Source organism: Mastacembelus armatus, chromosome 5 (assembly GCF_900324485.2).
Source record: "Mastacembelus armatus chromosome 5, fMasArm1.2, whole genome shotgun sequence".
Lineage (NCBI taxonomy): Eukaryota > Metazoa > Chordata > Actinopteri > Synbranchiformes > Mastacembelidae > Mastacembelus > Mastacembelus armatus.
Genome location: NC_046637.1, coordinates 28,020,163 through 28,046,039, shown reverse-complemented (window position 1 = coordinate 28,046,039; position 25,877 = coordinate 28,020,163). Strand labels below are relative to the sequence as shown.

Below are 25,877 nucleotides of genomic sequence, written 5' to 3'. Positions count from 1 at the left end.
CATCGCTTTTATTGTGAAGGGGCAGAGGCGGAAGCGGCAGGTAAGTTGCTGCTGACTTCACACTGGGTCCTTCTGTCCATAATCGATAAGTGATCGGTTTCCTTTATGGTCAACGTTTAGAGGGTCTGGTAACGCGCTCACGGCAGGTAAGCGCGTGATTGTGTCACGTGGTGAAAGGAAAGCGTGTCTCATCAGGTGTCGTCGCTTCGCCGTTAACGTTAGTCGTCGTTACGGTGATGCCTTTGTCTCGGTAACCGGAGGCTAACCGTTAGGTGCAGCTAACGTTAGCCGCCGGTGGCGCGTACCTGTCGGCGCTGAGTGACAGCCGGTGAGGCGGACGGTGGAAGGAGACGGGAGGGTTTTCCAGCATCACTGGTCCTGCGCCGCGTCCACAGGGGTTGTCACGGTCCTGATCATTGATTAACAATAATCAATTAAAGTGTAGCTGCATCCAGGTGTCTCAGGTAAAGCAGGTAATGATGGTGCTTATGAGGTGACATCATAGTTTTCCTGCAGCTTGTTTATTTCTATTTAAATCCACAATGGCCCAGTCACTGATCACAAACGGAATAAAACGTTAAAGTAAAATGGTAGTTTGATAAAGTCTGAGTTTGAAAGTCTCATGTCATGAAATTTCCATTTCTCTGTTTTTAACATTGACAAGTTTTATCTGGGGTGGCACGGTGTGTTAGTGGTCAGCACTGTTGCCTCACAGCAAGAAGGTTCCTGGTCTGAAACCCATCAGGGGCCTTTCTGTGTGGAGTCTGCATGTTCTCCCTGTGCTTGTGTGGGTTTTCTCCAGGTACTCTGGTTTCCTCCCACAGTCCAAAAACATGTATGTCAGGTTGATTGGTGACTCTAAATTGCCCATAGGAGTGAGTGTGAGTGTGTGAGGTTGTTTGTCTCTATGTGGCCCTGTGATGGACTGGGGACCTGTCCAGGGTGGACCCCTGCCTTTCACCCAGAGAGAGCTGGGACAGGCTCCAGCAGGTCCCTGGGACCCCGGAACATGCAAACTCCACACAGAAAGGCCCCTGATGGGTTTAGAACCAGGAACCTTCTTGCTGTGAGGCAACAGTGCTGACCACTAAGGCACCGTGCTTACCCCACTTTCCTACATTTGATCTGTTAACTCTATAGAAAAAAATCAGCATCAGGATGACTGGAAGGCCCAACTGCAGCATGTTAAGGAGCGCCACCACCTCTGCTCGTGTTTCAGTATGAAACTACTGTTTTGTTTCCTGAGGAATCATGAAGAACCGGCGCTGCTCCTCATGTGGCACAGATTGCAGCAGAACTGACTGGTGTAGAGTCTGATTAGATACTGTGTAGTTTCTTATACGTCTAATTTGAGCCATTTGTCACATGGAGGTGCTTTTGTCTTCACCCAGGGCTTCGTCATGGCCTTGAAAAGGAGACGGGCGACATCCCCCTCTAGCAGTGTGAGTGGAGGAGATTTTGACGATAGCCAAACTTCATCGTTAGTATCTTCAATTGGGAGAAAGAGGAGAAGGACCTCAAACATACCAACTGTGGATCCTGTAATTTTACAGATTTCAGTTACAGCTTTTTAAAACATACAGTCAGAATTATACCACCACACAGATTATTAAACAGCTGACGTGGAACAGGGGGCGTGTGATTTTTCAGTATTTAATCCCTGCTTTGCAGATTGCTGTATGCCATGAGCTGTACAACACAATCAGAGATTACAAGGACGACCAGGGCAGGATGTTGTGTGAGCTGTTCATCAGAGCCCCCAAGCGAAGGTGCGTGATAGTTTGATATTAACATGTAATTACAGCCCAAAATGGGTCATTTAATTTGGCTCAAACAGGAAACAGGAAATGCACAAGTCGTGATTTCTTACAGGAATCAACCCGACTATTACCACGTGGTGGCTCAGCCTATTGACATGATGAAGATCCAGCAGAAATTGAAGATGGAGGAGTATGATGATGTTGAACAGCTCACCAATGACTTTCAGCTGCTATTTAACAATGCAAAAACATATTACAAGGTACAACAAGCTTATTATAAGGAAGAAAAATAATACCCATGCATATCCTGTGCCACCTAAAATGAACATGAATTGCCTGTGTGTAGTCTGACAGTCCTGAGTACAGGGCAGCCTGTAAACTGTGGGACCTTTACCTGCGAACCAAGAATGAGTTTGTTCAGCGAGGGGAATATGATGAGGAGGATGAAGATGGGTACGACTCACAAGACAACCCCGGAGCGTCCACCGAGGACGAGGTGACTAATGAATTTATTGTCCCTCTTCACTCAGTACGTATGGCAGATATGATCCATATAATATGAATATGAATATAAATATAATCCAGGTGTGCAGTGGTGGCGTCAGGCTCCACGGTGGTACATGGCATACAAGATATTAACAGCGTGGCAGCAGCTGTGTGTGTCCTTCCTCACTGCCTCACTGACTCTAAATAACATAAGCTTCATATCTAGGATGGTTAGTTTAGATCGAGGCCTGTTCTGCATTAATCTGAACATTGATGGATAAATAATCTGTTAATCTCAGATCAAACAGAGTTCATGTGCTGTGACTTCAAGTAAGTGTACACAGATGAATATGTGTTCATAAATGGGCTCTGTTTATTGTTTTATAATATGTTTAATACACCTTGTTGGTGTCGTGTAGCCCAAATGCCTCCTCAGATATCTTAGCTCTTAGCAGTAGCACTTATAATTATCACACTATCATAATGAGACTGTTTTGCAGTGTAGTGTCAGTGTATGTGCAGGATGATACTATATTTGCTTACCTGACCTATGTGACTAATCATGTACAGCAGAGTGGACCTACCTGCCTGAAAGACATCCTTGAGCATCTCCTGGATGCTGTGGTGTCTTACACCGAGCCCACCGGGCGGCTGGTCAGCGAGTTGTTCCAGAAGCTTCCCTCCAAAATGGTACGAGGGGCTTCGGTCTGACATAAGACGTTTTCAGTGAAGTGAGTGACTTGGCTTTGATGGGCTTGTCTTTTTCATTCAGCAATACCCAGATTATTACGCCATCATTAAGGAGCCAATAGATCTGAAAATCATTGCTCAAAAGATTCAGGTATGTTTTTCCTCCTTCATTAACTATGAGTTATTATTATAATCGCTTTTATTATTTGCAATGATTTGGTTAATAAAATGTCCATGAAATGAATGTGCTCTTAGTTGGGCCACTACAGGAGTGTCAGCACCATGGCTAAAGACATCGATCTGCTGGTGAAGAATGCCAAAACCTACAATGAGCCTGGATCACAGGTGTTCAAGGTGAGTGTGTAACTGAGGTAGATACACAGTTCATGTGTCATGTATCGGAGTTTGAGATACACACCTATGACCAGCTGCTGTCTTCCAGGATGCAAACACCATTAAAAAGATTTTTGCACAGAAGAAATCAGACATAGAACATGGAGAACCAATCAAGTCCAGCATTCGTATCAGGTACTGTATGAACTGGGAACCTCACTGGTGCTAAATGTGAAAGGACATAATGTTTTGATCTTGTCACTCTTCCTCTTGTTCTGTGTGTCAGGAACAGAAGATCTGTGCAGGGAGATCGCCTCTCGGCCATCACCATGGCTCTTCAGTATGAGAGCGATGAGGAAGGCATACTCTCTGGTGCGTGTTCACCTCAGTATTCAAAGGACAGTTTCTTCCTCTGGACACTGACTAAGAATTTGCACACAGTGAAATGTCATAGACGTTGTTGCAGTGTGATGAGTGTCATCCTGCCCCCTGTTTCTCAGGGTCTGTCCACTACGCCGAGGGGGAGTCGGAAGCAGAGAGTATGACCTCTAACATGGATATGACTAACCCGATCTTCCAGCTCTATGAAGCCGTGCGAGGCGCCAGGAACAGCCAGGGTCAGCTGATCTCTGAGCCGTTCCTTCAGCTGCCCTCCAGGAAGGACTACCCCGATTACTACCACCAGATTAGCCAACCCATCTGCCTACATCAAATCAAGTATGGCACAAACAGGGCCCACCATTTGTCTGTTATTATACAGTATATATATATATATATATATATATATAATATATTCAGCATTCTTTGTGTTTGTATTAAACATCTTAGTGGATTTAAAGTTGCATCAAGTAGTTTGTTGTGAATTATGTTTATATGTGTTACAGGGAGGAAATGGCCAATGTCAATCATATTTTATTATGAGAATTTTTCATGTTTTTCATTATTGATTTGTTTCATTTTGTTTCACCGACATTCTCTCTTTTTATTTTCCACCCCTACGGCATCACACACACTCACTGTACACTACAGTATTTCTGTGCCCTCCTTTCCAAATGTGAGAGCCCGTAATTTCCCACAGGAACAAGATGAAGAGCAATGAATATGAGAGCGTTGAGCACATTGACTCTGATCTGACGCTGATGTTCGAGAACGCCAAACGCTACAACGTTCCTCACTCCTCCATTTACAAGCGTGCGCTCAAACTCCAACACATTCAGCAGGTCAGCCTCAGCTCCAGTTAGGTTTGTTTGTGCGTTTGATTAGAACGTCTTAAAACATTTGTCAGAGTCATGTTTTGCATCGCTTCTTATTTGTCCAGATGAAGAGAAAGGAGCTTTTACAGAGAGATGATGATGATGGAGACAGCATGCTCTCCTCTGCCACGTCGGACACCAGTAGCACAAAAAGAAAAAGGTCCGTTTTGTCAAATTTTACCTGCAGAACCCTCTTTTGTTTTTCGCGTTTTGTGAGTGTGTTTGGAGAGAGCGTGACAGTTGACTTGCATTTTGTTTCCAGTCACAAGAAGAACACAAAGAAAAACCGAATGAAAGCTCTCCTAGCTGCTGTGACCGAGGCCAGAGAAGCTGGCACTGGTCGGAGACTGTGTGACCTTTTCATGGTCAAGCCCTCGAAGAAGGACTACCCCGACTACTACAAGATCATCCTGGAACCAATGGACCTCAGGACCATTGAGCACAACATCCGCTCAGATAAGTACATGACTGAAGATTCAATGGTGGAAGATATGAAGCTGATGTTCCGCAACGCACGACACTACAATGAGGAAGGTTCCCAGGTAGGATCCTTAACATTTCATTGATGCTTTTTTAGTCAGTCTAATTAAACCAGATATGGAGACCAGAATGATGGAAGAGGTTATAACAGATTGTAAGTAAAATGTAGAAAAGGTTTTTACAGAAACCAGAATCTTCTCATGGTGAACTTCGCTTTAAGGTCTATAATGATGCCGACATCCTAGAGAAGATTATGAACGACAGGCGCAGGGATCTGGGGCCACCAACTGATGACGATGACATGATGTCCCCAAAGCTGAAAATAAGTATGTGTCTAAGTCAGCCAGGTTTACTTCATTTTACTGAATGAGTGTGTTACTCACTATAAGGACTGGAAATATCAGATACCGATAATACTCATGCACTTTATTTGACGACAGGAAAGAACAGTATTACTTTGAAGAAGTCCAAGTATCTGACACCTTTACAGCAGAAGCTGAATGAACTGTATGAGGCTGTTAAGAACTACACAGACAAGCGGGGCCGTCGTCTCAGCACAATCTTCCTGCGGCTGCCGTCTCGGGCTGAGCTGCCCGATTACTACATCGCCATCAAGAAGCCGGTGGACATGGAGAAGATCAAGAGCCACATGTTGGCTAATAAGTACCAGGATGTGGACGCACTGGTGGAGGACTTGGTGCTCATGTTCAACAACGCCTGTACTTACAACGAACCCGAGTCTCTGATTTACCGCGACGCCCTGGTGCTGCACAGGGTGCTGTTGGAGACGAGGCGGGACCTGGAGGGAGGAGATGACGCCCACGTGCCTGATGTGCCCCGCCTCATCCAGGAACTTATCCGCAGCCTCTTTGTGTCTGTGCTCGGTCACCAAGACGATGAGGGCCGTTGTTACAGTGATTCGCTCGCTGAGATTCCTGCCCTAGACCCTGCAAATCCCGAGAAACCGCCACTCAATTTTGAGATTATCAGGACCAATGTGGACCGAGGGCGTTATAAGAGGCTGGATGTATTTCAGGACCACATGTTTGAAGTGCTGGAGAAGGCCAGACGATTGAATAGGTGAGCTAGTGTGGACGGGCATGTAGAAAAAGTGAGTCAAGCCATCTTTTCCATTAATATTGTAGAAAGCTAAAGTCACTGCTTCTTTTTTAACATTACAGGACGGACTCGGAGATCTTTGAAGACGCCGTGGAGCTGCAGCAGTTCTTTATCCGCATCAGAGATGAGCTGTGTAAGAATGGAGAGATCTTGATGTCTCCTGCTCTCAGCTATACCTCCAAACATCTGCACAGTGATGTGGAAAAGGAAAAGAAAGCGAAGCTACCAAAGGAGTTTGAAGAGGACAAAATCAAGAGAGAAGAGGAGAAAAGGGGTATGCTGTTAAATATTTGGGGAAGTTGAATCCTATGATGCTTTTGTCTCATTATACCTGAAACTGTCTCCAATCCTTTGACTAGTACTGTACTTTAACCTTGTGCTGCTGTTACTTTGTGAATTCCCAGAAGCTGAGAAGAGAGAGGACTCTATTGGAGGATCGTGGCAGTCTAACCTGCAGCGCACATATAGTCAAGACTGCAGCTTCAAAGACAGTATGTACCACGTGGGAGACTACGTCTACGTGGAGCCTGCAGAGCCCAACCTCCAACCCCACATCATCTACATAGAGCGTCTTTGGCAAGACAGCACGGGTCAGTTTCTTAGCAGTAATTGGAATATTCATATTCTCTTTGAGGTTTTTTACATGTTCTTCAGCCAGTAATGCATCATTCTGACTGAAAGGAGATCGAACTAAGTCCCCTGTAATAAATGCAGGTGAGAAGTGGCTGTACGGCTGCTGGTTCTACAGGCCAAATGAAACGTTTCATCTCGCCACAAGAAAGTTTTTGGAGAAAGAAGTTTTTAAGAGCGACTATTACAACAAAGCTCCTGTCAGCAAGATTCTGGGCAAATGTGTGGTCATGTTCGTGAAGGTAAATCCTTTCTTCTTTCCATGTTGTTGAGTCCCAGCTGTTTGGATTGAGTGTTGACCAAATCCTTATGGCGTTTGCCGTTTAAGGAGTACTTTAAACTTCACCCAGAAGGCTTCAGAGCAGAGGACGTATATGTCTGTGAATCGCGTTACTCTGCCAAGTCCAAGTCCTTTAAGAAGATCAAGATGTGGACCATGCCCCTGAGCTCGGTCCGGTTTGTTCCTAGAGAAGTACCCCTGCCTGTTGTTCGTGTGGCTTCCATGTTTGCCCCTAAACAAGAGGACAAACCAGAGGTGGCCGATGAAAGCAAAATACCAGATTGTATCATTGACAAGGTAAATTCCAGTTTCTATAGAATAAAAATATACTGAACACGCATAAAATTACTAGGAAACCAGTTTATGTGTGCTTAAATAGTGTTTTGTCTACGTACTTCTAACTTGTCTTTTATTTCCTTGAAGCACTTTGAATTACTCTGTGTACGAATTGTGCTACATGAACAAACCTGCCTTTCCCTGCAGGAAAGGGAGGATGTTCCAATGGATATGAGCAATGGGGAGCCAGGGTGTCAGTACTATGAGCAGCTCTGCTACAACAACCTGTGGCTCAAAGTGGGAGACTGTGTCTACATTGGCTCTCATGGACTAGTGCGCCACAGAGTGGGCAGGTAGAGTCAGTGCTTTACAGTACATGCACTACTTAAAATGTATTTGAATGACTGTGAACGTTCTACAGTGGATGGAAACTTTTAGTTTTAAACTTGACAAATGCTGAATTTTTATAAGCAAAGACTTTCATGCCATTTAAAGGCCTCGGTGCGTTCTAGTCAAATGGCAACTGGCGACATATCCCCCCCTTCCCATCATGAGGACAGAACTCCCTATTATTCTATAATCGGAAATTACGGAACATAGGGAACTGGGAGCGTGGAGGGAGGGTTTGACAGTTTCTTGGGAATTTTAGAAATCAAAAACCTCTGGATATTTTCAATCTAATGCAGATTTTTGTTTTTACTGTATAAATAGGATTGAGAAAATGTGGATGCGAGATGGAGCAGGCTACTTCTTTGGTCCCATCTTCATCCATCCAGAAGAAACAGAGCATGAGCCCACTAAGATGTTCTACAAAAAGGAAGTGTTCCTTAGCAACCTGGAAGAGACCTGTCCCATGACCTGCATCATAGGTATCCTCCTTACAGTATAATGGTTAAACCTGATAATCCCATAATGCGGTTTCATGTTCATTTGAAATCTTTAATCAGAATCAGCATCTTATTCCACAGGAAAGTGTATAGTGTCGTCCTTCAAAGATTACTTGTCATGCCGGCCAACTGAAGTGCCTGAAGAGAATGTCCTTCTCTGTGAGAGCCGCTACATTGAGAGTGAGAAACAGATGAAGAAGTTCAAGGGTCTTAAGCGCTTCTCCCTCTCTGGGAAGGTGGTGGAGGATGAAATCTACTATTTTAGGTGAGCAGCGTGTACAGTAAGTGTACATGTCACCACTGGCAGGTGCAAAGGAATAGCCAGCCATGCTATTAAAGGAGATGAGACTTTTTGTCTTTTCTTGCAGGCTGTGTATCGTTTCTAGTCGATTTTCCCTGATATGTGAGTTCATGACAGGGGCACTTAAAGCATGGCAGCAAATTGCACAGAATCATTTTCTGATTATTTCATACAGGAAGCTCATAGTGCCCCAAAAGGAGCCATCCCCTCTGTTGAACCGAAAAATTGAGGAACTGGAGGCTAAGTTTGCTGACATGACAGATGAAGAGCTAGAAGATCTTGGGGATGATGATGGCGAGCTAGGGGACCAATCTCTTCCACAGATCCAATCTTCCATGTCTAGTGACCTGGATATCATGCCTTACACTCCTCCCCAGGTCAGGGGGGAAGTATGTGGAATTCTGATTTAAACAAGTCAGTCTGCTTCTGGTAGGATCTTTTTCTAAAACAGTTTCCGTGTTTGGTTTCAGTCCACACCTAAATCCATAAAGGGCCTATCAAAGAAGGAGGGCTCAAAGCGCAAGATCAACATGAGCGGCTACATCCTGTTCAGCAGTGAGATGAGAGCGGTCATCAAAGCACAGCACCCAGACTTCTCCTTCGGAGAGCTGAGCCGCCTGGTTGGCACAGAGTGGAGGAACCTGGAGAGTTCCCGAAAGGCAGAGTACGAAGGTAAATAAAACTTTAAACTCTGAGTAATGACCTAGTTGTTTGAAAACAGCACAGAGTTTAAACACTACACTTGTCATTATTGTGTCACAGAGCGAGCAGCCAAAGTGGCCGAGCAGCAGGAGCGTGACAGGGCCCATCATCAGACGTCCCCTAGAGCAGGTACCCCAGTAGGGGCACTGATGGGGGTGGTGCCTCCTCCAACCCCAATGGGGATGCTAAATCCCAGCATGACGCCTGTGTCAGGTAACCCCTCATAGATGCAGATGGATCCCCAGTGTACACTAAAAGGCTGGAATAAGAAGCTGAACTGCTAGATTTATTTACATTTTTAAGTTTCTTATCTCACCCATGTGAGCATGTTTGTGATTTAATTCTTTTTGCCTCTAACATTATTTAATATAACTGATCAGCCCAAACCTCGACTGGTGTACAACAACCTTTAAGCTTCTGCTCTCACATCACGGTGGATGCTACGTGATGAGGATGATGACCTCCTAATGACAGCCCATGTGCCTGAGCTGGGCTGGATGTAAATGGAGAACATGAAGAGAAAAGGTTCCTGTGCACCACGTGAGGCTTGGGGATGAATTAGTGCTTGAAAGTAGTGCATGCATTGTGCATTTTTCAGTTTCCATTCATCTCCATCATATTCTTCTGCTTAAAGCATATATATATATATACAGTATAACCTGCATGTTTAGTAGTGAAGTAGATGATGCATGTTTGATTTATGCATGTTGCTGTTTTGTGTTATTACTGTTCCTTCCTAAGAAGGTATGATGGGTGCATATAGGTCAGCTATGATGCCCCTGCAGGGCCATGTTGAAGGCATGGTTAGTATGACTGGCATACCACCACATCACATGGGGTGCCTGCCTGTCTTTCCCCAACATCTCCTGCCCTTTATGCCTGGGTTTCCTGGAATGCCATACTTTGGTAAGAGTGCTGTCATAGCCACCCCATGTGCCACGCAGTTGCTTCCTGTCTGCCAATCTGATTTGCAGGAGGGGCTACCTGTACCAATAGGCTGAAGTCCTTAACTTGACGAGTAGTCTGTGAACAGTGTACAGCCTCAAGCGGGGCTTGCTTCTTTGTCCTGTTTTTACCATTAGGCCTATTGGGAATGTGTCATTGAAATTCAGTATTTCCAATAAAAAAAAAAGTATAGCTGATAATAGAATAAGTATTTCAATACTTTGGCATTCCCACATCTTTTAAAGTACATCAAAAAAACAGTGGTTCATTTTAGTATTGCTTTTGAATATGGTGTTTACATTATAAACCAAAATTACAGCAAGTGGCCTGCTACACTCTTTGAGGGTGTCTTGATTTTGAATATCCCCACAGGCGTCAATGGTATGGGAGGTGGACCTGGAGCAGGAAACACTCACGGATCCCAGGTAATCCAGGCTCTGTACTAATGAGAGTAATACAAACCATAGGTAAGGTCAGAGTTTGAATACATTTTAATGCCTTGATGCAGATCTGTGTGGTCTGAGAAGTACAGGAGACTCCTGACTATTTAGGTTGTTTTATATCAAGTTAAATCAAGAATAGTTGTATGAAGTATGAAATACTTGACTTTAGATGCAAACCTTGTGTTTAAAACACCTAGGGAACAGCCCATGTACAACCACTGCCCCATGTGAGGCTTCAGATAATGGGACACACTCAAAAGTTGCAGATTAGGGTTTTAAATTTAACAAGATATTAATAAAGATAAAATTCAGTGTGAATTTCAGTCTCAGAGAAATAATAGACTTCTTATGTTTAATATGTTTATCAGATGGGGCTGATGGGGACAGGCCAACAGGCTCCACCACCATATCCAGGACAAGAACAGATGGGGCAGCCTGCGCTCCAGCAGCCCTCCACCCCAGTGTTTGTGTCCCCACCAGCCAAGTCTCAGCGGCTGCTCCACTCTGAGGCGTATCTGAGATACATCGAGGGTCTTAATGCAGAATCCTCTACCATTAGCAAGTGGGACCAAGCTCTCTCAGGTTAAATATGTACTCTGATGTCCAATGATTAATTTGCATTAAATGATAATGACACTGGCTGCTATAGCTTGGACATGTCCACACGTATTGTTTTTCCAACTGTTGTCAGTGAAACTTGGTTGAACCTCCATTTGAGCATTAATCCATAGGTTTTTAAACTTTTTCGTTATATCTGTGTGTAACTTGACACAAAACCACATACAAACACATGAATAATTGAAAAGTTAATTTCAAATAGGGAAATTCTTAAGGTAAGTGAAATGATTAATTTTTTTTTTTTTTTTTTTGTGCAAGTTCAGTTCAAAAACAAGATGTGCGCCTAACAAAGGAGCAGGAGAGCAGGTTGCCATCCCACTGGCTGAAGAGCAAAGGCGCCCACAAGACAATGGCGGATGCACTTTGGCGACTCAGTGATCTGATGCTGCGAGACACCCTCAACGTTCGTCAGACGCACAACCTGTAGCACGCTCATATCCTGAGCCTCTGGTCCCAAACCTGTGAGACAGGAAGAGGGTTAAGCTCACTAAAAGTGTTCACTTCGTGTTGTCGTTTACAAAATATGTTTGCATTCACATAAGCTGCTTTTGGCGTTGTAGCTGTTTTTGTTACATTTTAGATATATCGTTCTAAGTGCATTAATGTACCGACTGTCATTTTGTGATGAATGCCTTCATGCTTTCATGATTAAAATGTGAAAGTTGAATTGGGCCTGTATTCATTTATTTATGTAGGACCTGCTGTTGTTTGAGATGCGTCACTGAACTCAGACAAATGCTAACGTTTACCTGGGACACTGAATAATTAGGTGACGTAAATAGTTACGTCGAGGCCAAACGAAAGGGGCGGGTCTTACAGAGTTCACCTGACATCTGCGCATGCGCAGTGCCCTGACCGCGCAGTTCCTTTTTGCTCCAGACATTTGAAAGCTGGCACGGCGAGCGGGTCTGTAGCGGCTCCATCACACCTACACTCAAGTTCCCTGTAACGGTAAGACAGCACGGTGTCTTAGCGCTTATTACATCCAGTGAGGGGAGATATATCTCGGGAACTGGAGCGGCATTTTACGAGAAATACGTAATGTTCCGAAATTAGCTAACTTTATGGTTAGCGCAAACACATTAGCAAGCTAGCGCTAACATTAGCAGCAGACTTGGCTGCTGGATCAAATCACTGGGGTTTCGCTGCCCTTGCTGCTTTAGGTAGCATTTCAACTTACGGTGCTCACTCAGGACAATGGATCTGTACGTGGATTCAGTTAACAATAGTTTAACTTCACATACGACCCGGCTCCTGCTGTATTACCACCACCATGCGCTTATGTTTGAACTTACAAAACAACCTTTAGCCTGCTAGCTTAGACACTAGACTTCATAAACCGATCTGGAGTCAGCGATGACAACTTTAGCCAGGATCGAGAGAATGAGGCTAAGTTAGCTGCTAGCAAGCTAATGGATGAATGACTGGACCTGTAAGGTTAGCAGAGCCCTGAAACTCTTACACATGCTAGTTGTTTCAGTAGCCAGACTTAACACCCAGTAGGTGACTTTAAGTAAAGTGATCCTACGGAAGCCGATGCACGTGTTTTTCAGTGCTGATGTTTATGTCCAGAATTAGTCAGCACTTGTAAAGTTTGTCATCATCGTGTAATAAGTCAATATCACAGGGTGTCTTTCAGGTTTCTCGCCTTTAGCTGCAAACATGGAGCTGAATGATGCTAATCTACAAACACTCACCGAGTTCCTCAGGAAAACACTGGACCCAGACCCAACAGTCAGACGTCCAGGTAATATAACTTAATGACATAACACTGACTAACATAAATTATTAGGGTTTATAAGGAGTAATGTTGTCATTGGTCAGTTTATGACAAGTGTTTACTTGTTTAAACTCTGCTTTAACACACATTTTCCTTTTTAGCTGAAAAGTTTCTTGAATCTGTTGAGGGAAACCAGAACTACCCCTTGTTGCTGCTCACTTTGCTGGAGAAGTCCCAAGACAGTGTGATTCGTGTCTGTGCTGCCGTTACGTTCAAGAACTACATCAAAAGAAACTGGCGTATTGTGAGTCTCACTAAGAACAATTAACAATTACCTTTGTTGATCCTGCTCATATCCACTTGTCTAATTGGAAATAAATCCATTACAGATCTGTCATCGCTTGTTACATCACATTCCCATTGTTTTTCATATTTGCTTATTTATGAGAGGCCACAAACAGACAAGAGAAATGATGTGTCCTTCTGCTCCCTCAGGTCGTCTCAGTCCAAACTGTCCACAGACTTTATTACCTGCACTTTGAAGTCTGCAGTATAGCTCTTTGTTTTGGGCTGCATTTTCACTTGTTGCACTAGGAGTTAGAGTTTAGTGTGAACATAAAATTTTAACTTTTTTTGTCAGTGCATTGTTATCTTCAACTGAGTCAAGACTGCTATCTACAACTCAACAAAATGACTGTAAATATACACATATAAAATCGCTTTGCTGTATAAGTCACAGGACAAGCCAGAGAAGAAAAAGAAGTGTGATTTAGAAAACACGGTGCACAGTATGTTAACATTGTGTACAGTCTACTGCGGCTTGTTCAGTTTGTGTTACAGGTGCTGATCCCTTGAAGCAATCATTTTTAAGGCTGTTTGTTTCTGAGTGGATAAACTCCCTCCACTGTACGGGGCGATCTGTATATAAAGTAACATTTAACAACCTGTTAAAGAGCCATGATTGACCTGTGTAGTGATTTAATTAACCTGTGTCTGTGATTTGTTTTCCCAAAGGTGGAGGATGAACCAAATAAAATCTCGGATCCAGACCGAACAGCAATCAAGGCAAACATTGTGAATTTGATGCTAAGCAGCCCTGAACAGATTCAAAAACAGGTACATTCTCTCATGTCGTATCTGCTGAGGGGTTTAGTCTATCGTATTATGAGTGTAAACAAAGTTGCTGAACTTAGGCCCTGTTCATTTCATGTATCTCCACAGCTGAGTGATGCCATCAGCATCATAGGAAGGGAAGACTTCCCTCAAAAATGGCCTGACCTGCTAACTGAAATGGTAACCCGTTTCAGAAGCGGAGACTTCCACATCATCAATGGAGTCCTTCATACAGCACACTCTCTCTTTAAGAGGTAGAGCTCACTACTAATCTTTTTTCTTTTTGTGGCTAATGGTTTATAGAGACATTTTCAGATCTTTACCTACCTTTTTTTTTTTTTTTTCCTAGGTACCGCCATGAGTTTAAATCAAATGAGCTTTGGACGGAGATTAAACTAGTACTGGACACATTTGCTCTACCTTTGACAGAACTGTTCAAGGTAGTGACTCTCAACTATTTATTGTAACTAGTTGTTATAGCAGTATATTGGTTTTATCCAACAAATATTGAAATGCTTCACGTAGTTATGAAATAGATATAATAATAATATGAAGAGGTGTGGTTAATTCTTTTTCTCCTCTCTTTGCTGTAGGCGACTATTGAGTTGTGTCAGACTCATGCCTCAGATGTCAATGCCTTAAAGGTCCTGTTCTCCTCCCTCACGCTCATTTCTAAGCTTTTCTACAGTCTTAACTTTCAGGTCAGTTCATTTTGCTTTGTTCTCAAGAGCTTTGCTGTTTTGGACAATTTATTGTTTCATACTTTTTTGGATTAATCTTTATTTTCCTTCAAAGAATATAATAAATGACTGTTGAGTTCTTCTCATTTGGTTTGTAGCTAAGCACAGGAAGTTTCTTCTCATCTCCTGTGCTGTAAAATTCAACAGCAACAATTGCAGTCTGTTCTGTCTTAAATACTTAGAGTAGTAATAATTCATTCGCGTTTACTTTGACTCATCATTTTATTGGACTGACGTAGTAAAGTGGTAATTCTTGATACATTATCATCTGTTTCTTAGTTTCTCACTGTTACCTATATACACTTTAATTATGGTTGTGAACATTTGCCTATAAACATATTCTGTAAATTACACAGGACCTTCCAGAGTTTTTTGAAGACAATATGGAAACCTGGATGACCAATTTCCATTGCCTACTGACTCTGGATAACAAACTTCTACAAACAGATGTGAGTTGTGCTTCTTTTCTCCCCAGTTTTAAAACCAGAGTTTTAAAACTGCTGTGGTGTAAAGTGATTCCTCAATTGTTTGTGCATCTGTTATAACAATACCATAGGATGAGGAGGAAGCAGGTCTCCTGGAGCTGCTGAAATCTCAGATCTGTGACAATGCTGCTCTTTACGCTCAGAAGTATGATGAAGAATTTCAGCCCTATCTGCCCCGTTTCGTCACTGCTATCTGGAACCTTTTAGTTTCTACTGGCCAAGAAGTCAAATATGATCTGGTGAGATTACTGATCTCCGACCGTGTTTCTGTGTATTTATGTTTGCCCTGTATCGTACTAACGCTACACCTGATATCCTTGTTGTAGCTCGTAAGCAATGCCATCCAGTTCTTGGCTTCCGTTTGTGAAAGGCCACACTACAAGCACCTGTTTGAAGACCAGAATACACTCACCAGCATTTGCGAGAAAGTCATAGTGCCTAACATGGAGTTCAGAAGTAAGTACGCTTTGTTCTGTGAATGTTCAGATTGCACCTGGAGGGCAGACTGATTCAACTCTGCTTACCTGGACACAGACATGCCGTTCTCTTCTGTGTGATACTGACCATATTGCCTGTAATACTTGATTAGGTGCAGATGAGGAGGCCTTTGAAGATAACTCTGAGGAATACATCCGGAGAGACCTTGAAGGATCTGGTAAAAATTTAGATCATCACTTCTCGTCATGCCCAAAAAAGTCATATTGATAAAGACAATGAAACGTGTAGTTCCTCCTTAAATTGTGGGTAAACTCAGGTGGATTAATTATTTATTCAATATTTGGTTAGAAAGCTTGACGATAACCCTTTTCCCCATCATTCCTCAGACATTGACACTCGGCGCAGGGCGGCGTGCGACTTGGTGAGGGGCCTTTGCAAATTTTTTGAGGGCCCGGTCACAGCAATCTTCTCTGGCTATGTGAACTCAATGTTGGCAGAGTATGCAAAGAACCCCAGAGAGAACTGGAAACACAAAGATGCTGCTATATATTTGGTCACTTCACTAGCATCTAAAGCCCAGACACAGAAGGTATGATTAAGATAGATTTTAGAAGATTACTGTAACATTTAATAGAATATAAATGTATAAATTTGTGTTGGATATAAAAAGTATTACTGACCAGGTGCCTGCGTTTTGTCTCTTTTCCCCTTTAGCATGGAATAACACAAGCTAATGAGCTGGTGAATCTGACTGAATTCTTTGTGAACCACATTCTGCCAGATTTAAAATCCCCCAATGGTAAGAATACTCATAAAGGCCTCAATATGAAATACATTTTCTAAATCGCTATTTACTTTATATTCTTATATTTTTATTTCTATTGTAAATACTGGTTGCCCCTATTTTATTTTATGTACCGTTATGAATTTTCCCTTTGTGAGACAAAAAAAGGTTCATTTTATCTTATTTTTAACTTTGACTGTCTTATTTTTGATAGCTGACATGGCTTTTAAATGTAATTTTTCAAACATTGGATGTGCGAGTGTATTGAACACAGTAATCAATGCCCAACACTGACGTTGTCATTGCAGTTAATGAGTTCCCAGTGCTGAAGGCAGATGCTATCAAATATGTGATGATATTCAGAAGCCAGGTGAGAACTCTTGCTTTCCTCACGTCTTGTCAACTTTAAAAAGCTAGAGTGAATGCACTGAAGAAGCTGCTCCTCTGTGCTGTTCCTTCAGCTTCCTAAGGAGCAGCTGCTGCAGGCAGTTCCTCTCCTGCTAACACACCTGCAGGCAGAGAGTATAGTGGAGCACACTTATGCTGCCCATGCTTTGGAGAGGCTGTTCACAATGAGAGGCCCCAACAACACCACACTGTGAGTAACAAGTAATATTAGTAAGAAATAGTAATAAATAAGCTGTACCTGTCACAAGGATTGTTTCTTTGTTTGTCCTATTAGTTTCCCAATTTAAAAAAAAAACAAAAATGAAACATGGCAGTGCAGAATTTCTACTTAAACCGGCACATGCATTTCTAAAAGCTACTAAACTGGTATTTTAGTTAGTTGCCTCTCTGTATGTTTTTCAGTATCTCTCCTGCAGAGATGGCACCTTTTACTGAACAGCTGCTCAACAACCTGTTCAAGGCACTGGCTCTTCCTGGTTCTGCAGAAAATGAATACATCATGAAAGGTAGATCTGACTGTCCTCTCTCATCCAAATGCTCCTAAATTAGTGTCAGATCAACAGAAAGTTTATTTTAGGAAGCTTCATCATGTCTTGTTTTTTCTTTTCTTCCTTAATTGTTTAAGCCATCATGCGCAGCTTCTCCCTGCTGCAGGAAGCCATTGTGCCCTACATTCCCACCCTGATTGGTCAGCTCACTCATAAGCTCCTCTTAGTCAGCAAGGTAACCCACACTTCACCTTTTACGGCTACAGATAGATTTGCCTATGGAGGGATGTACGTGTTAACTGTTCTTAAAATCTGCCACCTGTTTTCAGAATCCCAGCAAGCCTCACTTCAACCACTACCTGTTTGAGTCCCTGTGCCTGTCTGTGCGGATCACCTGCAAGGCCAACCCCACTACTGTCAACAGCTTCGAGGAAGCACTCTTCCCCGTCTTCACTGATATCCTGCAGAATGACGTCCAGGGTGTGTCCTTTGTCCTTGAAATTGTCTTTGTGTCCATTTGTTAAATTTGATTTCTGATGCTTTGTTAAACAGCTGGTGGCTGAAAAGACGCTTCTTCACTTACCCTCCTTTCGTCCTCTGTTACAGAGTTTCTTCCATACGTATTCCAGGTGATGTCTCTCCTCCTAGAGATGTACTCCAACTCCATTCCCTCCTCCTACATGGCTTTATTTCCTCACCTGCTGCAGCCTGTGCTTTGGGACCGGACAGGAAACATCCCCCCTCTGGTGCGCCTGCTTCAGGCTTACCTGCAGAAAGGAGGTGCTGTCATTGCCAGTTCTGCTGCAGATAAAGTAGTAAGTGATGGCTGCGTTGTAAGTGTTTTGTTTGTCTGCAGTTAATACTAATGATTGTGATGTTCTCCTGTAATTTGCAACAGGCGTTCCACATTTTCTTCCCCATATGTGACAAATATGTAACGCTGGACTCTCACATTTCCCCCTCAGTCTGGTTTGCTTGGAGTTTTCCAAAAGCTTATTGCCTCCAGGGCCAATGACCACCAGGGCTTTTACCTTCTCAGCAGCATCATAGAGCACATGCCCCCGTAAGTCGCACATAAAATATAGTATATGATGAAATGGCCTGAGTTACTTCATGACGCCTTGTGTTCATCTGTCTTTACTTTCTTTTGCCAGAGAATCAATCACTCAGTACAGGAAACACATCTTCATTTTGCTCTTCCAGAGGCTACAAAACTCCAAAACCACAAAGTTCATCAAGGGTCAGTACCGTCATCTCATTAAGTTCACACATAGTCTGAGAGTTTTCAAAGTACGACTTGAATGAGCAGTGTGGTGTCACTGGTATCGCCAGTTCCTTTATGTACTTACTGGGCTATAACCCAGTGGGCTGGGCTGTTAAAGTTTTCGTTGGTTTTTCTTTTCATTCTCACAGGCTTCTTGGTGTTTGTCAACTTGTATTGTGTCAAATACGGAGCTATTGCACTTCAGGAGATTTTTGACAGCATCCAGCCAAAGTAAGTGTATTTTCAAAATAAACTATATTGATAAAAAACCCAACGATATATATATATATACTGCAGTTGTCTTTATCCATCAGTGTCGTGTTTAGGTAGTTTTACTGACAACAACACAAAACATTCAGCTGTTTAAACTTGGCTTGGTCTCTGCAATAAGCAGGATGTCTTTAAAAAGAATTTACATTATCAGACACCTGGAGAGGTGGCTCCTCATGACTGATGGACGTTGTAGTCAGTGTAATAGTAAAAAGGTTGAACATGCTGTAAACCTGCATCGTCCCACTTGCAGCAATACTTTACTCCCGTCCTCACAGGGTAAATAGACACAGGTGTCCAGTGTCGCTTTATGTTTAACGCACATGCAGAGGATTGTTGGGAAAATGTACGAACACTTTGTGTGTTGTATTGCAGGATGTTTGGTATGGTGTTGGAGAAAGTAGTTATTCCTGAGGTTCAGAAGGTGTCTGGAGCGGTAGAGAAGAAGATCTGTGCTGTTGGCATCACAAAAATCCTTACTGAATGTCCTGCGATGATGGACACGGAGTACACTAAACTCTGGTAGGAGATTTTCTTAAACACAACAGTTGCCTGTCTCAACCATGTAGTTAGTTCATTAAAGCCTGTACACACACACCCTCACTGCACACAGATGCTTTCACTCATGATCACTCGGGATGATGTGATGATGAAGTAAGGAATTTGACTATAACTTATAGTTTTTATTTCTTAAGCAACTACAGTGCATAATAATGAAAAACATGGAAAAAAATGACATATAAATATCGACTGATTGTAATGTTTGACAGCACATTTCCTAAAGCGGTTTGTTGCTACACGTTAAAGGTTATTTTGTCCCGTCTAAAGCTAAATCTGTGCATTACTGTTTATCATAATGGTTCGGGTTACACTGTGTGTTCAGGACCCCGCTCCTCCAGGCCCTCATTGGACTGTTCGAGTTGCCAGAGGATGACAGCACTCCAGATGATGAGCATTTCATTGACATCGAAGACACACCAGGATACCAGACGGCATTCTCACAGCTGGCCTTTGCAGGGAAGAAGGAGCACGACCCCATTGGAGATGCTGTCGGCAATCCCAAGATCCTGCTCGCACAGTCGCTCCATAAACTTTCTACTGCCTGTCCAGGAAGGGTATGTTTCAGCGTGCAGGAAATGTTTAGCACCTGATGCCAACATTAATGTTCCACTATTGTTTTAATGACGTCATGGTGTAATTATGCTTTGAGCAGAAGACCTCTAAAGATAATTGTGAAATGGAACGGCACCGTGCTGCACTGTAGGGTGTTTAAAAAAAAAAAAAAGCACATCACTAACTTTTTCTTGGCTCCACTTTTGTTTTCATTCAGGTTCCCTCGATGTTGAGCACCAGCCTGAATGCAGAAGCCCTGCAGTTCCTCCAGGGGTACCTGCAGGCAGCCACTGTGCAGCTGGTTTGACACTGATGTGATGCTGTTCACAGAGTAAGGAGCCCACGTGGCACTGCAGGAGTAGCTACAGCGGCCCCAGGTCGCACAACAGGCCTGCTTCAGCTGAACCTTACAGATTTGGTTTGACAGTGATATGATGGATTTGCCTGAATTTAGTGTGTGTGTTTTCTGACGGAAGTTTTATAAAGTTTTTTTTTTTTTTTTTTTAAAGGCATGACAAGTTCACATAATTGAATTGCTGTTCTTTTTTTGGGCCCTTTGACTCTGACAAAGGCTTGGATATAAACTTCAGCTGTCATACTTCAACAGCAGTGGAAGGGAAATGTCAACAGTATTGTAGAACCTTGAACATATGGGAGGGATTTCTCAAGCGCTTTTTCCGTATGTCTGAAATTCTTTTCGCACTTCTGAGACTAGTCCGGCTCAAACATGATAATGCCTAATATTTTTCTGTCGCATGTTGTTTCCTGTAGATTTGTTCATGTCTAGTCTTTGTTTCTGCAATGTTTCTTAATGTGAATAAAAAAGCACTTATATATCTCTGGTGCTGTTGCAGCCTCAGTGTTTCTGTAGTATTTTGAGTTTAGTGTGTTGGAGTCAGGACAGTAAGTGTTGACTTCCTTTCCAGGGTCCAGTCCTTGGCCCTTCAAGTCCAGTTTTTACCCTTTAATAAACTATTGCTACAGATAAACGTATACAGTCGACTTTGTGCATTCACTGAAGAGAAACTAATTAAGAATATACGACACGTCATACTTACTCTTGTGAGAAAGGGGGATGTACTGGTCTGCAGGGGCAGCGGCACTAGACTCCAGAGTCCTTCCTGGAAAATGTCAGACATGAAGTGCAGAATGAAGCATCTATTCTTTTTGTTGTTACAGGTCAAAGTTGAAAGAGTGGATGTGTCACTTCACCTGATTTCACAGCCTGCAAACATCCCTGTGTCTACAAGGTACAGATGCACCCAGGCCATCTGCCCATCACTGACCCATGGAAACCAACAGCTGGCACAGTAACCTATATCAGCATCATGTGCTTTAGAAATCCTAGGATGCCAAGAGTTTGTGGTCTGAAAGCGTCTTCCTGTACTGCAGTGACCAGGTTCTTGGCTTTGACCTGAGGCAGGACGGTCAGACATCTGTGGGGAGGGTTTTACAAAGATGATATTAGTACAGTTAATAGAAAAGAGGAGGCTGGTGCTCGGGACCATGTCCCCTGGAGGCGAACTCCGAGTCTTCACAGTGAGACCCTTCTTAAAAGGACCAAGGGCCCTGTCACAGGTCTCGACTTTAGATGAGTAAATGTAAATTCCCGTCCCTCACTTATAACCTCGCGTTATCTTGGCCGCGTTTTACAGCCACACTGACGTTTCTACTGATGCGATGCGCCGGATTTGTTGCGGCTCATCGCGTCAATGCGCAAACACATAACAGATGTTATGTAATCCACGTCAGACTGACAGGTCGCGTTAGCTTTTTGTCTAACAGAGGTGGAGTTTCACCGCCTGTGTGTGTGTGTGTGCGTGCGTGCGTGCGTGTCTGTGCGTCAAAGTCTTACCCAAAATAGCGCATGGCAGTTCACCAGATGAGTCCTCTCCAAAAACCTGTCAGGACAGTCCACAGCCTCCGCCCCTTGTTGGCCAGTAGAGTAACAGCGGATGCTCTGGCTCCTGCAGTCCCACAGTACCAGGTGTGGACCCTCGAACAGGTTGTCAGACACAGCTCCCCATCTATGCGCGCGTTCAGGATCGAGTAGGTTCGGTCAACTATAACAACCATGATGGTCCAGTGCAGTCCAGTCCTGTCACTCGGCAGCTCAGGAGAAGTTGAAGAGCCACTGACGCTCTGGACTGTTATATAACTTGTATGTGCCGGATTAGGACCTGGACTAATGGGGGCCACCGCTAGAAAAGACTCAAAAAGTCATTTATAAACAGGAACTGAGACAACACTGAGGTCCACCCCCCATATCACAGTATATTTGATATCATCAGCTGTATAGATTCCATAGGTCAGTTCAGGGTTTGATATTTAGACAATGTCCAGGTGTGTTTGGTTCAGTGCACCTCTGTGGTCAGCACTGTCACCTCAATCCCGTTTGACCGTGGGGCCTTTCTGTGTGGAGTTTACATGTCCTTCCCGTGTCTCTGTAGGTTTTCTTCACTGGACCCCAACTTCCAGATTTATGTCCCTCAACATTTCTGTTTCCATTGTAGGTTTCTGAGGCAGGAATGTCTTCAGAGCCCGTGATGAGACGAGATACGCAGCACCAAAACAGTATTACTGTGACTCCTCTCAGGCCATGAGACTAGACCTTAATTATTTTTCTCACTGCTCTTTAGTGTCTAAACACAGTCAAGAGGAACAGGCAGATAAATAAATGACCTTGTTCCATCAGTTTCACTGTAAAATGGTTCAGTGTAACATGCACAGTTTTATTTGTCTCTGCCCTAAAATGTAAAGGCTTTTAAATCTTCCTCCTTCTTTCTTTACTCCAGTCGTTCTTACAGCCAGTACTGAATCAATATTAATGTGTTTATATTCATGAATAATACATTTACAACTTGTCAGTCCATCAGAAGAGATTTACCTTCCAGTTAAAACATATTTGAACCCTGTGCCTTTTTCCCTTTCGAGTTGCTTTGATTAAAAGTGTCTCTCCGCCCATCAGCTGCATCACTTGTCCCACAGAGACGTTTATGGCAGCTGACACTGGGTGGGAGGTGGGACGGTTGACACATGGAGACAATCACTCACATTTATGGGCAGTTTAGCGTCACCGGTCCGCTGTGGGAGGAAGGAAACCCTCGCCCACGCAATCATAACACGCAAAGTCCACACAGAAAGTCCCCAGGTCTGGAGCCAGGACTTTCCTGCTGCGAGGCACCACCTAACCACTGCACCACCGAATTATTTTTAGTTATGTTTGTCTTCACCTCAAGTGACCACAGTAAGCATATGATATTTTTAGGATTTTATCCATGACTGGTCACCTCTTTCCATTTCCTTCGGTTGCTCCCGATCCCGATCCCCGTGAAACGTTAAGGTGGTGAACTCCTCAGCATCTGTGCTCAAATCACTGGTATGAATCGACTCACACTTTTGGACAGTTGCTTATTTTCTAGTGTTGACCTGTGGTCATTGTGTAACATGACATGAGGTCTCAACAAAACAATAATTTAGGTTAATCCCTAATGAGAGTAATCGTTATTGATATATATATATATATCTATAGAATTAAACCAATGATAAGATTATTATCTTCTATTTTCTTTAAACTGAACATAACACTGGGGGGTGCTGTTGTTTAAGACACGTCCATGAACCGATCCCAGCTTGTTCTGGTGTGTTGCATTGCTGCTGTCACGTTTTCCATGGACCTGTTAAAAACAGTTGCTCAGCAGGACCAACACTGGATTATTGTCTTTTTATTAAGCTTCAGTCAGTAAAAGGAGAAAATTGCTTTAAATTTGCTCATCATAGACATTTTCCTATAGTTTCTTAGATGATATTTACACGTCGTGTCAGGGTTTTTAAAAGCACTACATGCAACAGGAAATCACAAAGATATTATTCTACAAAGTCAAATGGTACAAAGTCTAAAACTTTACAAAACCAAGCAGACACAGTACGGGCATCATACAGACCTGTGCGCGCTGAACAGAGGTGATTCATTCCCTGAAATTTAGTTAAATCATGTGTCTTTATTTGGCTTAAACCTCCTGTGTGGCATATTGTGCTTAAAGAAAATAGTTGGTTGGTAAGATTAGAACTTGTGCTTTTGAAAATTATACTTTAATCTATGTGAACATTTTTAGTTGCATGGCCACTAGACCAGCCGAGGATTTAATCAGAAACTGAGAATAAAGTGCAGTTCAGAAGACAATAAAAAAGATATAAAAGCAAAAAGGACAATGTTAATATTCATCTAGCAGAGAAAAGAGCTGGACTCTTCTACTGTGACGAGAGGCTGCATTAAAAATGTTTCTCAGTATTTACTGCATGTCTCACTGTTACGTGATGAATGTTAATGAATCTTCACACTTCATCATGTAACACGACCTCCTTTAAAATCCATCTAGTCCTTTCTTCTGTTTCTCACACCTTCGGTAGCAAAAGTCACACGTGACCATTTGTCAGTGTGACATTTTTATCCATGCGGTGCCAAGGGCAGGAACAAATCGCACATTAGCACATTAACTGTTTATATAGTCTCCTCAAAGCCTCTGTATCCTCCTTTTGCCAGATTATTTTGTGGCAAAGTTTGTTCCCTGGGACTCCGAGACTGTAACTGAGCCTGTCCTGCCCCCCCCAGACCTTCCCCTTCGCCTCCCCAGGATGTTATTTATAGACTCAACAGAAATCAAAAAGGATGCCTCACACCCCCTCTGCATCGTCATTCTGCACTAAAGACTGATCCTAGAACTGGAGAAGACATACAAGTGCTGTGCTCCTGACCTGTCATAGAACATGTTATCTAGCACTCAGTCCTTTTGCCCGAAGGACTGCTTCACCCTCTCAAAAGGGCAAGAGAAGAGCTGGGAAAGCTCACAAACCACGTTTTGAAAGATCATCTTGTCTGTGTTGTTTGGGCTGAAGCGAACAGGAGCTGGAGGAACACAGCGCTACAGCCATCTTTAGGGATGTCAGTTGTAATCTGGCTGACAGCTCTGCACCACTGCTCTGTCTGTCGCACACTGCTTGTTCCTATTCCATTCACATTTCACGCTCCCTTCCTCCACTGGAGTAAACAGCTGAAGTGAATACACACATCACAGCGACGACACCTTGGATTCAGCAGCACATAGCTGTGGTCAGGCCCCGTCTGTTCTTCTGAGATGATGATGGGGTAAAGGTGATGTTAAGGACGGTGACCGACGTGACCGAAGGCCCCAAAATCTTATTTCTGTACTAAATCAGGCCTTTGCAGACTGAAGCCACAGGTGCTGATGAATGGATGGATGAACAGGATGTACACACTGAGAGCACTGGAGTCTCTAAGTCCTCTAGTTCTATAAATTAGACTTTGTGCTCGTATCAAATGTGAACCATCCAGTCATTTCAACCATCGCCATGGAAACAGTGGTCATTCAGCCTGCCGACTTGAGTCTGCATCCGTTTGTTTTTTGGGACTTTCTCATGTAACTGTATGATGCATGTAAGCGTAACTGGAAAACCACTGGAGCAGGGGCCTGTGGGTGTCTGAGTCTGCCAGCAGGTTGACCCAGTTTCCAGGGTGTTTATTTGCTGCAGGGTGTTTTTAATTGTCGCTGGGTCTCCACTAGACAAAGGGCGACAGATTCAGTGTGTGTTAAAAGCAAAGGCACAAAAAAAAAAAATCGAACTAATTATGTCTTGATTGCAAACAGCCATCCAGAGTAAATGCTTCTAGTTTTTAAACGATGCACTTCTATAAACATGCTCGGTAGGACGCCTGATATGTAATAAAGTGAATGTTATTAATGTTTAATGTAATAAAGAGCATCAGATGATCAGCACACAGATCAGTCGTGTGTGCATATACGAACAGCGACGCACGATGCACCCCCCATGC

The 25,877-nt window shown here is 43.2% G+C and overlaps 2 protein-coding genes and 1 long non-coding RNA gene across 7 annotated transcripts; 2 read left to right on the top strand and 1 right to left on the bottom strand.

The window, feature by feature from the left end:
* The first annotated feature begins 40 nt into the window (after positions 1–40).
* LOC113130430 (protein polybromo-1-like) lies at positions 41–11,870 on the top strand. Of its 4 annotated transcripts, none has more exons than XM_026307064.1 (30): positions 41–146; positions 1,392–1,442; positions 1,672–1,769; positions 1,873–2,020; positions 2,107–2,256; positions 2,817–2,936; positions 3,019–3,087; positions 3,192–3,290; positions 3,379–3,464; positions 3,556–3,641; positions 3,770–3,986; positions 4,348–4,489; positions 4,588–4,682; positions 4,785–5,064; positions 5,223–5,328; positions 5,443–6,082; positions 6,184–6,395; positions 6,526–6,711; positions 6,836–6,993; positions 7,080–7,328; positions 7,515–7,660; positions 8,019–8,176; positions 8,276–8,459; positions 8,671–8,872; positions 8,966–9,167; positions 9,258–9,410; positions 9,942–10,103; positions 10,515–10,567; positions 10,954–11,167; positions 11,467–11,630. In XM_026307064.1, the coding sequence occupies exons 2-30, from the start codon at positions 1,401–1,403 to the stop codon at positions 11,628–11,630; spliced, it is 4,821 nt and encodes a 1,606-aa protein (XP_026162849.1). In that variant the 5' UTR covers positions 41–146; positions 1,392–1,400. The 4 variants fall into 4 exon arrangements, with proteins under 4 accessions (XP_026162849.1, XP_026162847.1, XP_026162848.1 ...); XM_026307062.1 differs by having other exon boundaries at positions 1,392–1,541; XM_026307063.1 differs by lacking the exon at positions 41–146 and having other exon boundaries at positions 1,401–1,541; positions 2,820–2,936.
* Positions 11,871–12,058: 188 nt separating this feature from the next.
* cse1l (CSE1 chromosome segregation 1-like (yeast)) lies at positions 12,059–20,885 on the top strand. 2 transcript variants are annotated; one of them, XM_026307910.2, is made up of 25 exons: positions 12,059–12,154; positions 12,843–12,950; positions 13,085–13,227; positions 13,938–14,039; positions 14,145–14,290; positions 14,386–14,476; positions 14,630–14,737; positions 15,133–15,225; positions 15,333–15,500; positions 15,588–15,717; positions 15,851–15,916; positions 16,086–16,288; positions 16,414–16,498; positions 16,792–16,853; positions 16,945–17,081; positions 17,294–17,397; positions 17,517–17,614; positions 17,709–17,859; positions 17,986–18,194; positions 18,345–18,442; positions 18,534–18,619; positions 18,793–18,874; positions 19,289–19,435; positions 19,797–20,028; positions 20,244–20,885. In XM_026307910.2, exons 2-25 carry the CDS (start codon positions 12,866–12,868, stop codon positions 20,331–20,333), a joined length of 2,916 nt encoding a protein of 971 aa, XP_026163695.1. In that variant the 5' UTR covers positions 12,059–12,154; positions 12,843–12,865; the 3' UTR covers positions 20,334–20,885. The 2 variants fall into 2 exon arrangements, with proteins under 2 accessions (XP_026163695.1, XP_026163696.1); XM_026307911.2 differs by having other exon boundaries at positions 12,082–12,154; positions 12,831–12,950; positions 20,244–20,333.
* Positions 20,886–21,092: 207 nt separating this feature from the next.
* LOC113130604 (uncharacterized) lies at positions 21,093–23,233 on the bottom strand. Its single transcript, XR_003295715.2, has 3 exons — positions 21,882–23,233; positions 21,239–21,462; positions 21,093–21,147 (listed from the first exon to the last, which is right to left on the bottom strand). It is a non-coding gene; the product is annotated as an uncharacterized LOC113130604 (long non-coding RNA).
* Positions 23,234–25,877: the final 2,644 nt, after the last annotated feature.

Coding starts and splice junctions, on each gene's coding strand:
- LOC113130430 (XM_026307062.1), top strand. CDS start 1,401: ATGGCCTTGAAAAGGAGACGGGCGACATCCCCCTCTAGCAGTGTGAGT. Junction 8,873..8,965: donor TGCCTTACACTCCTCCCCAG/GTCAGGGGGGAA, acceptor GTTTGGTTTCAG/TCCACACCTAAATCCATAAA. Junction 10,104..10,514: donor TCCTGGAATGCCATACTTTG/GTAAGAGTGCTG, acceptor ATATCCCCACAG/GCGTCAATGGTATGGGAGGT.
- cse1l (XM_026307910.2), top strand. CDS start 12,866: ATGGAGCTGAATGATGCTAATCTACAAACACTCACCGAGTTCCTCAGG. Junction 15,226..15,332: donor ACAAACTTCTACAAACAGAT/GTGAGTTGTGCT, acceptor ACAATACCATAG/GATGAGGAGGAAGCAGGTCT. Junction 15,718..15,850: donor GCCTAACATGGAGTTCAGAA/GTAAGTACGCTT, acceptor ATACTTGATTAG/GTGCAGATGAGGAGGCCTTT.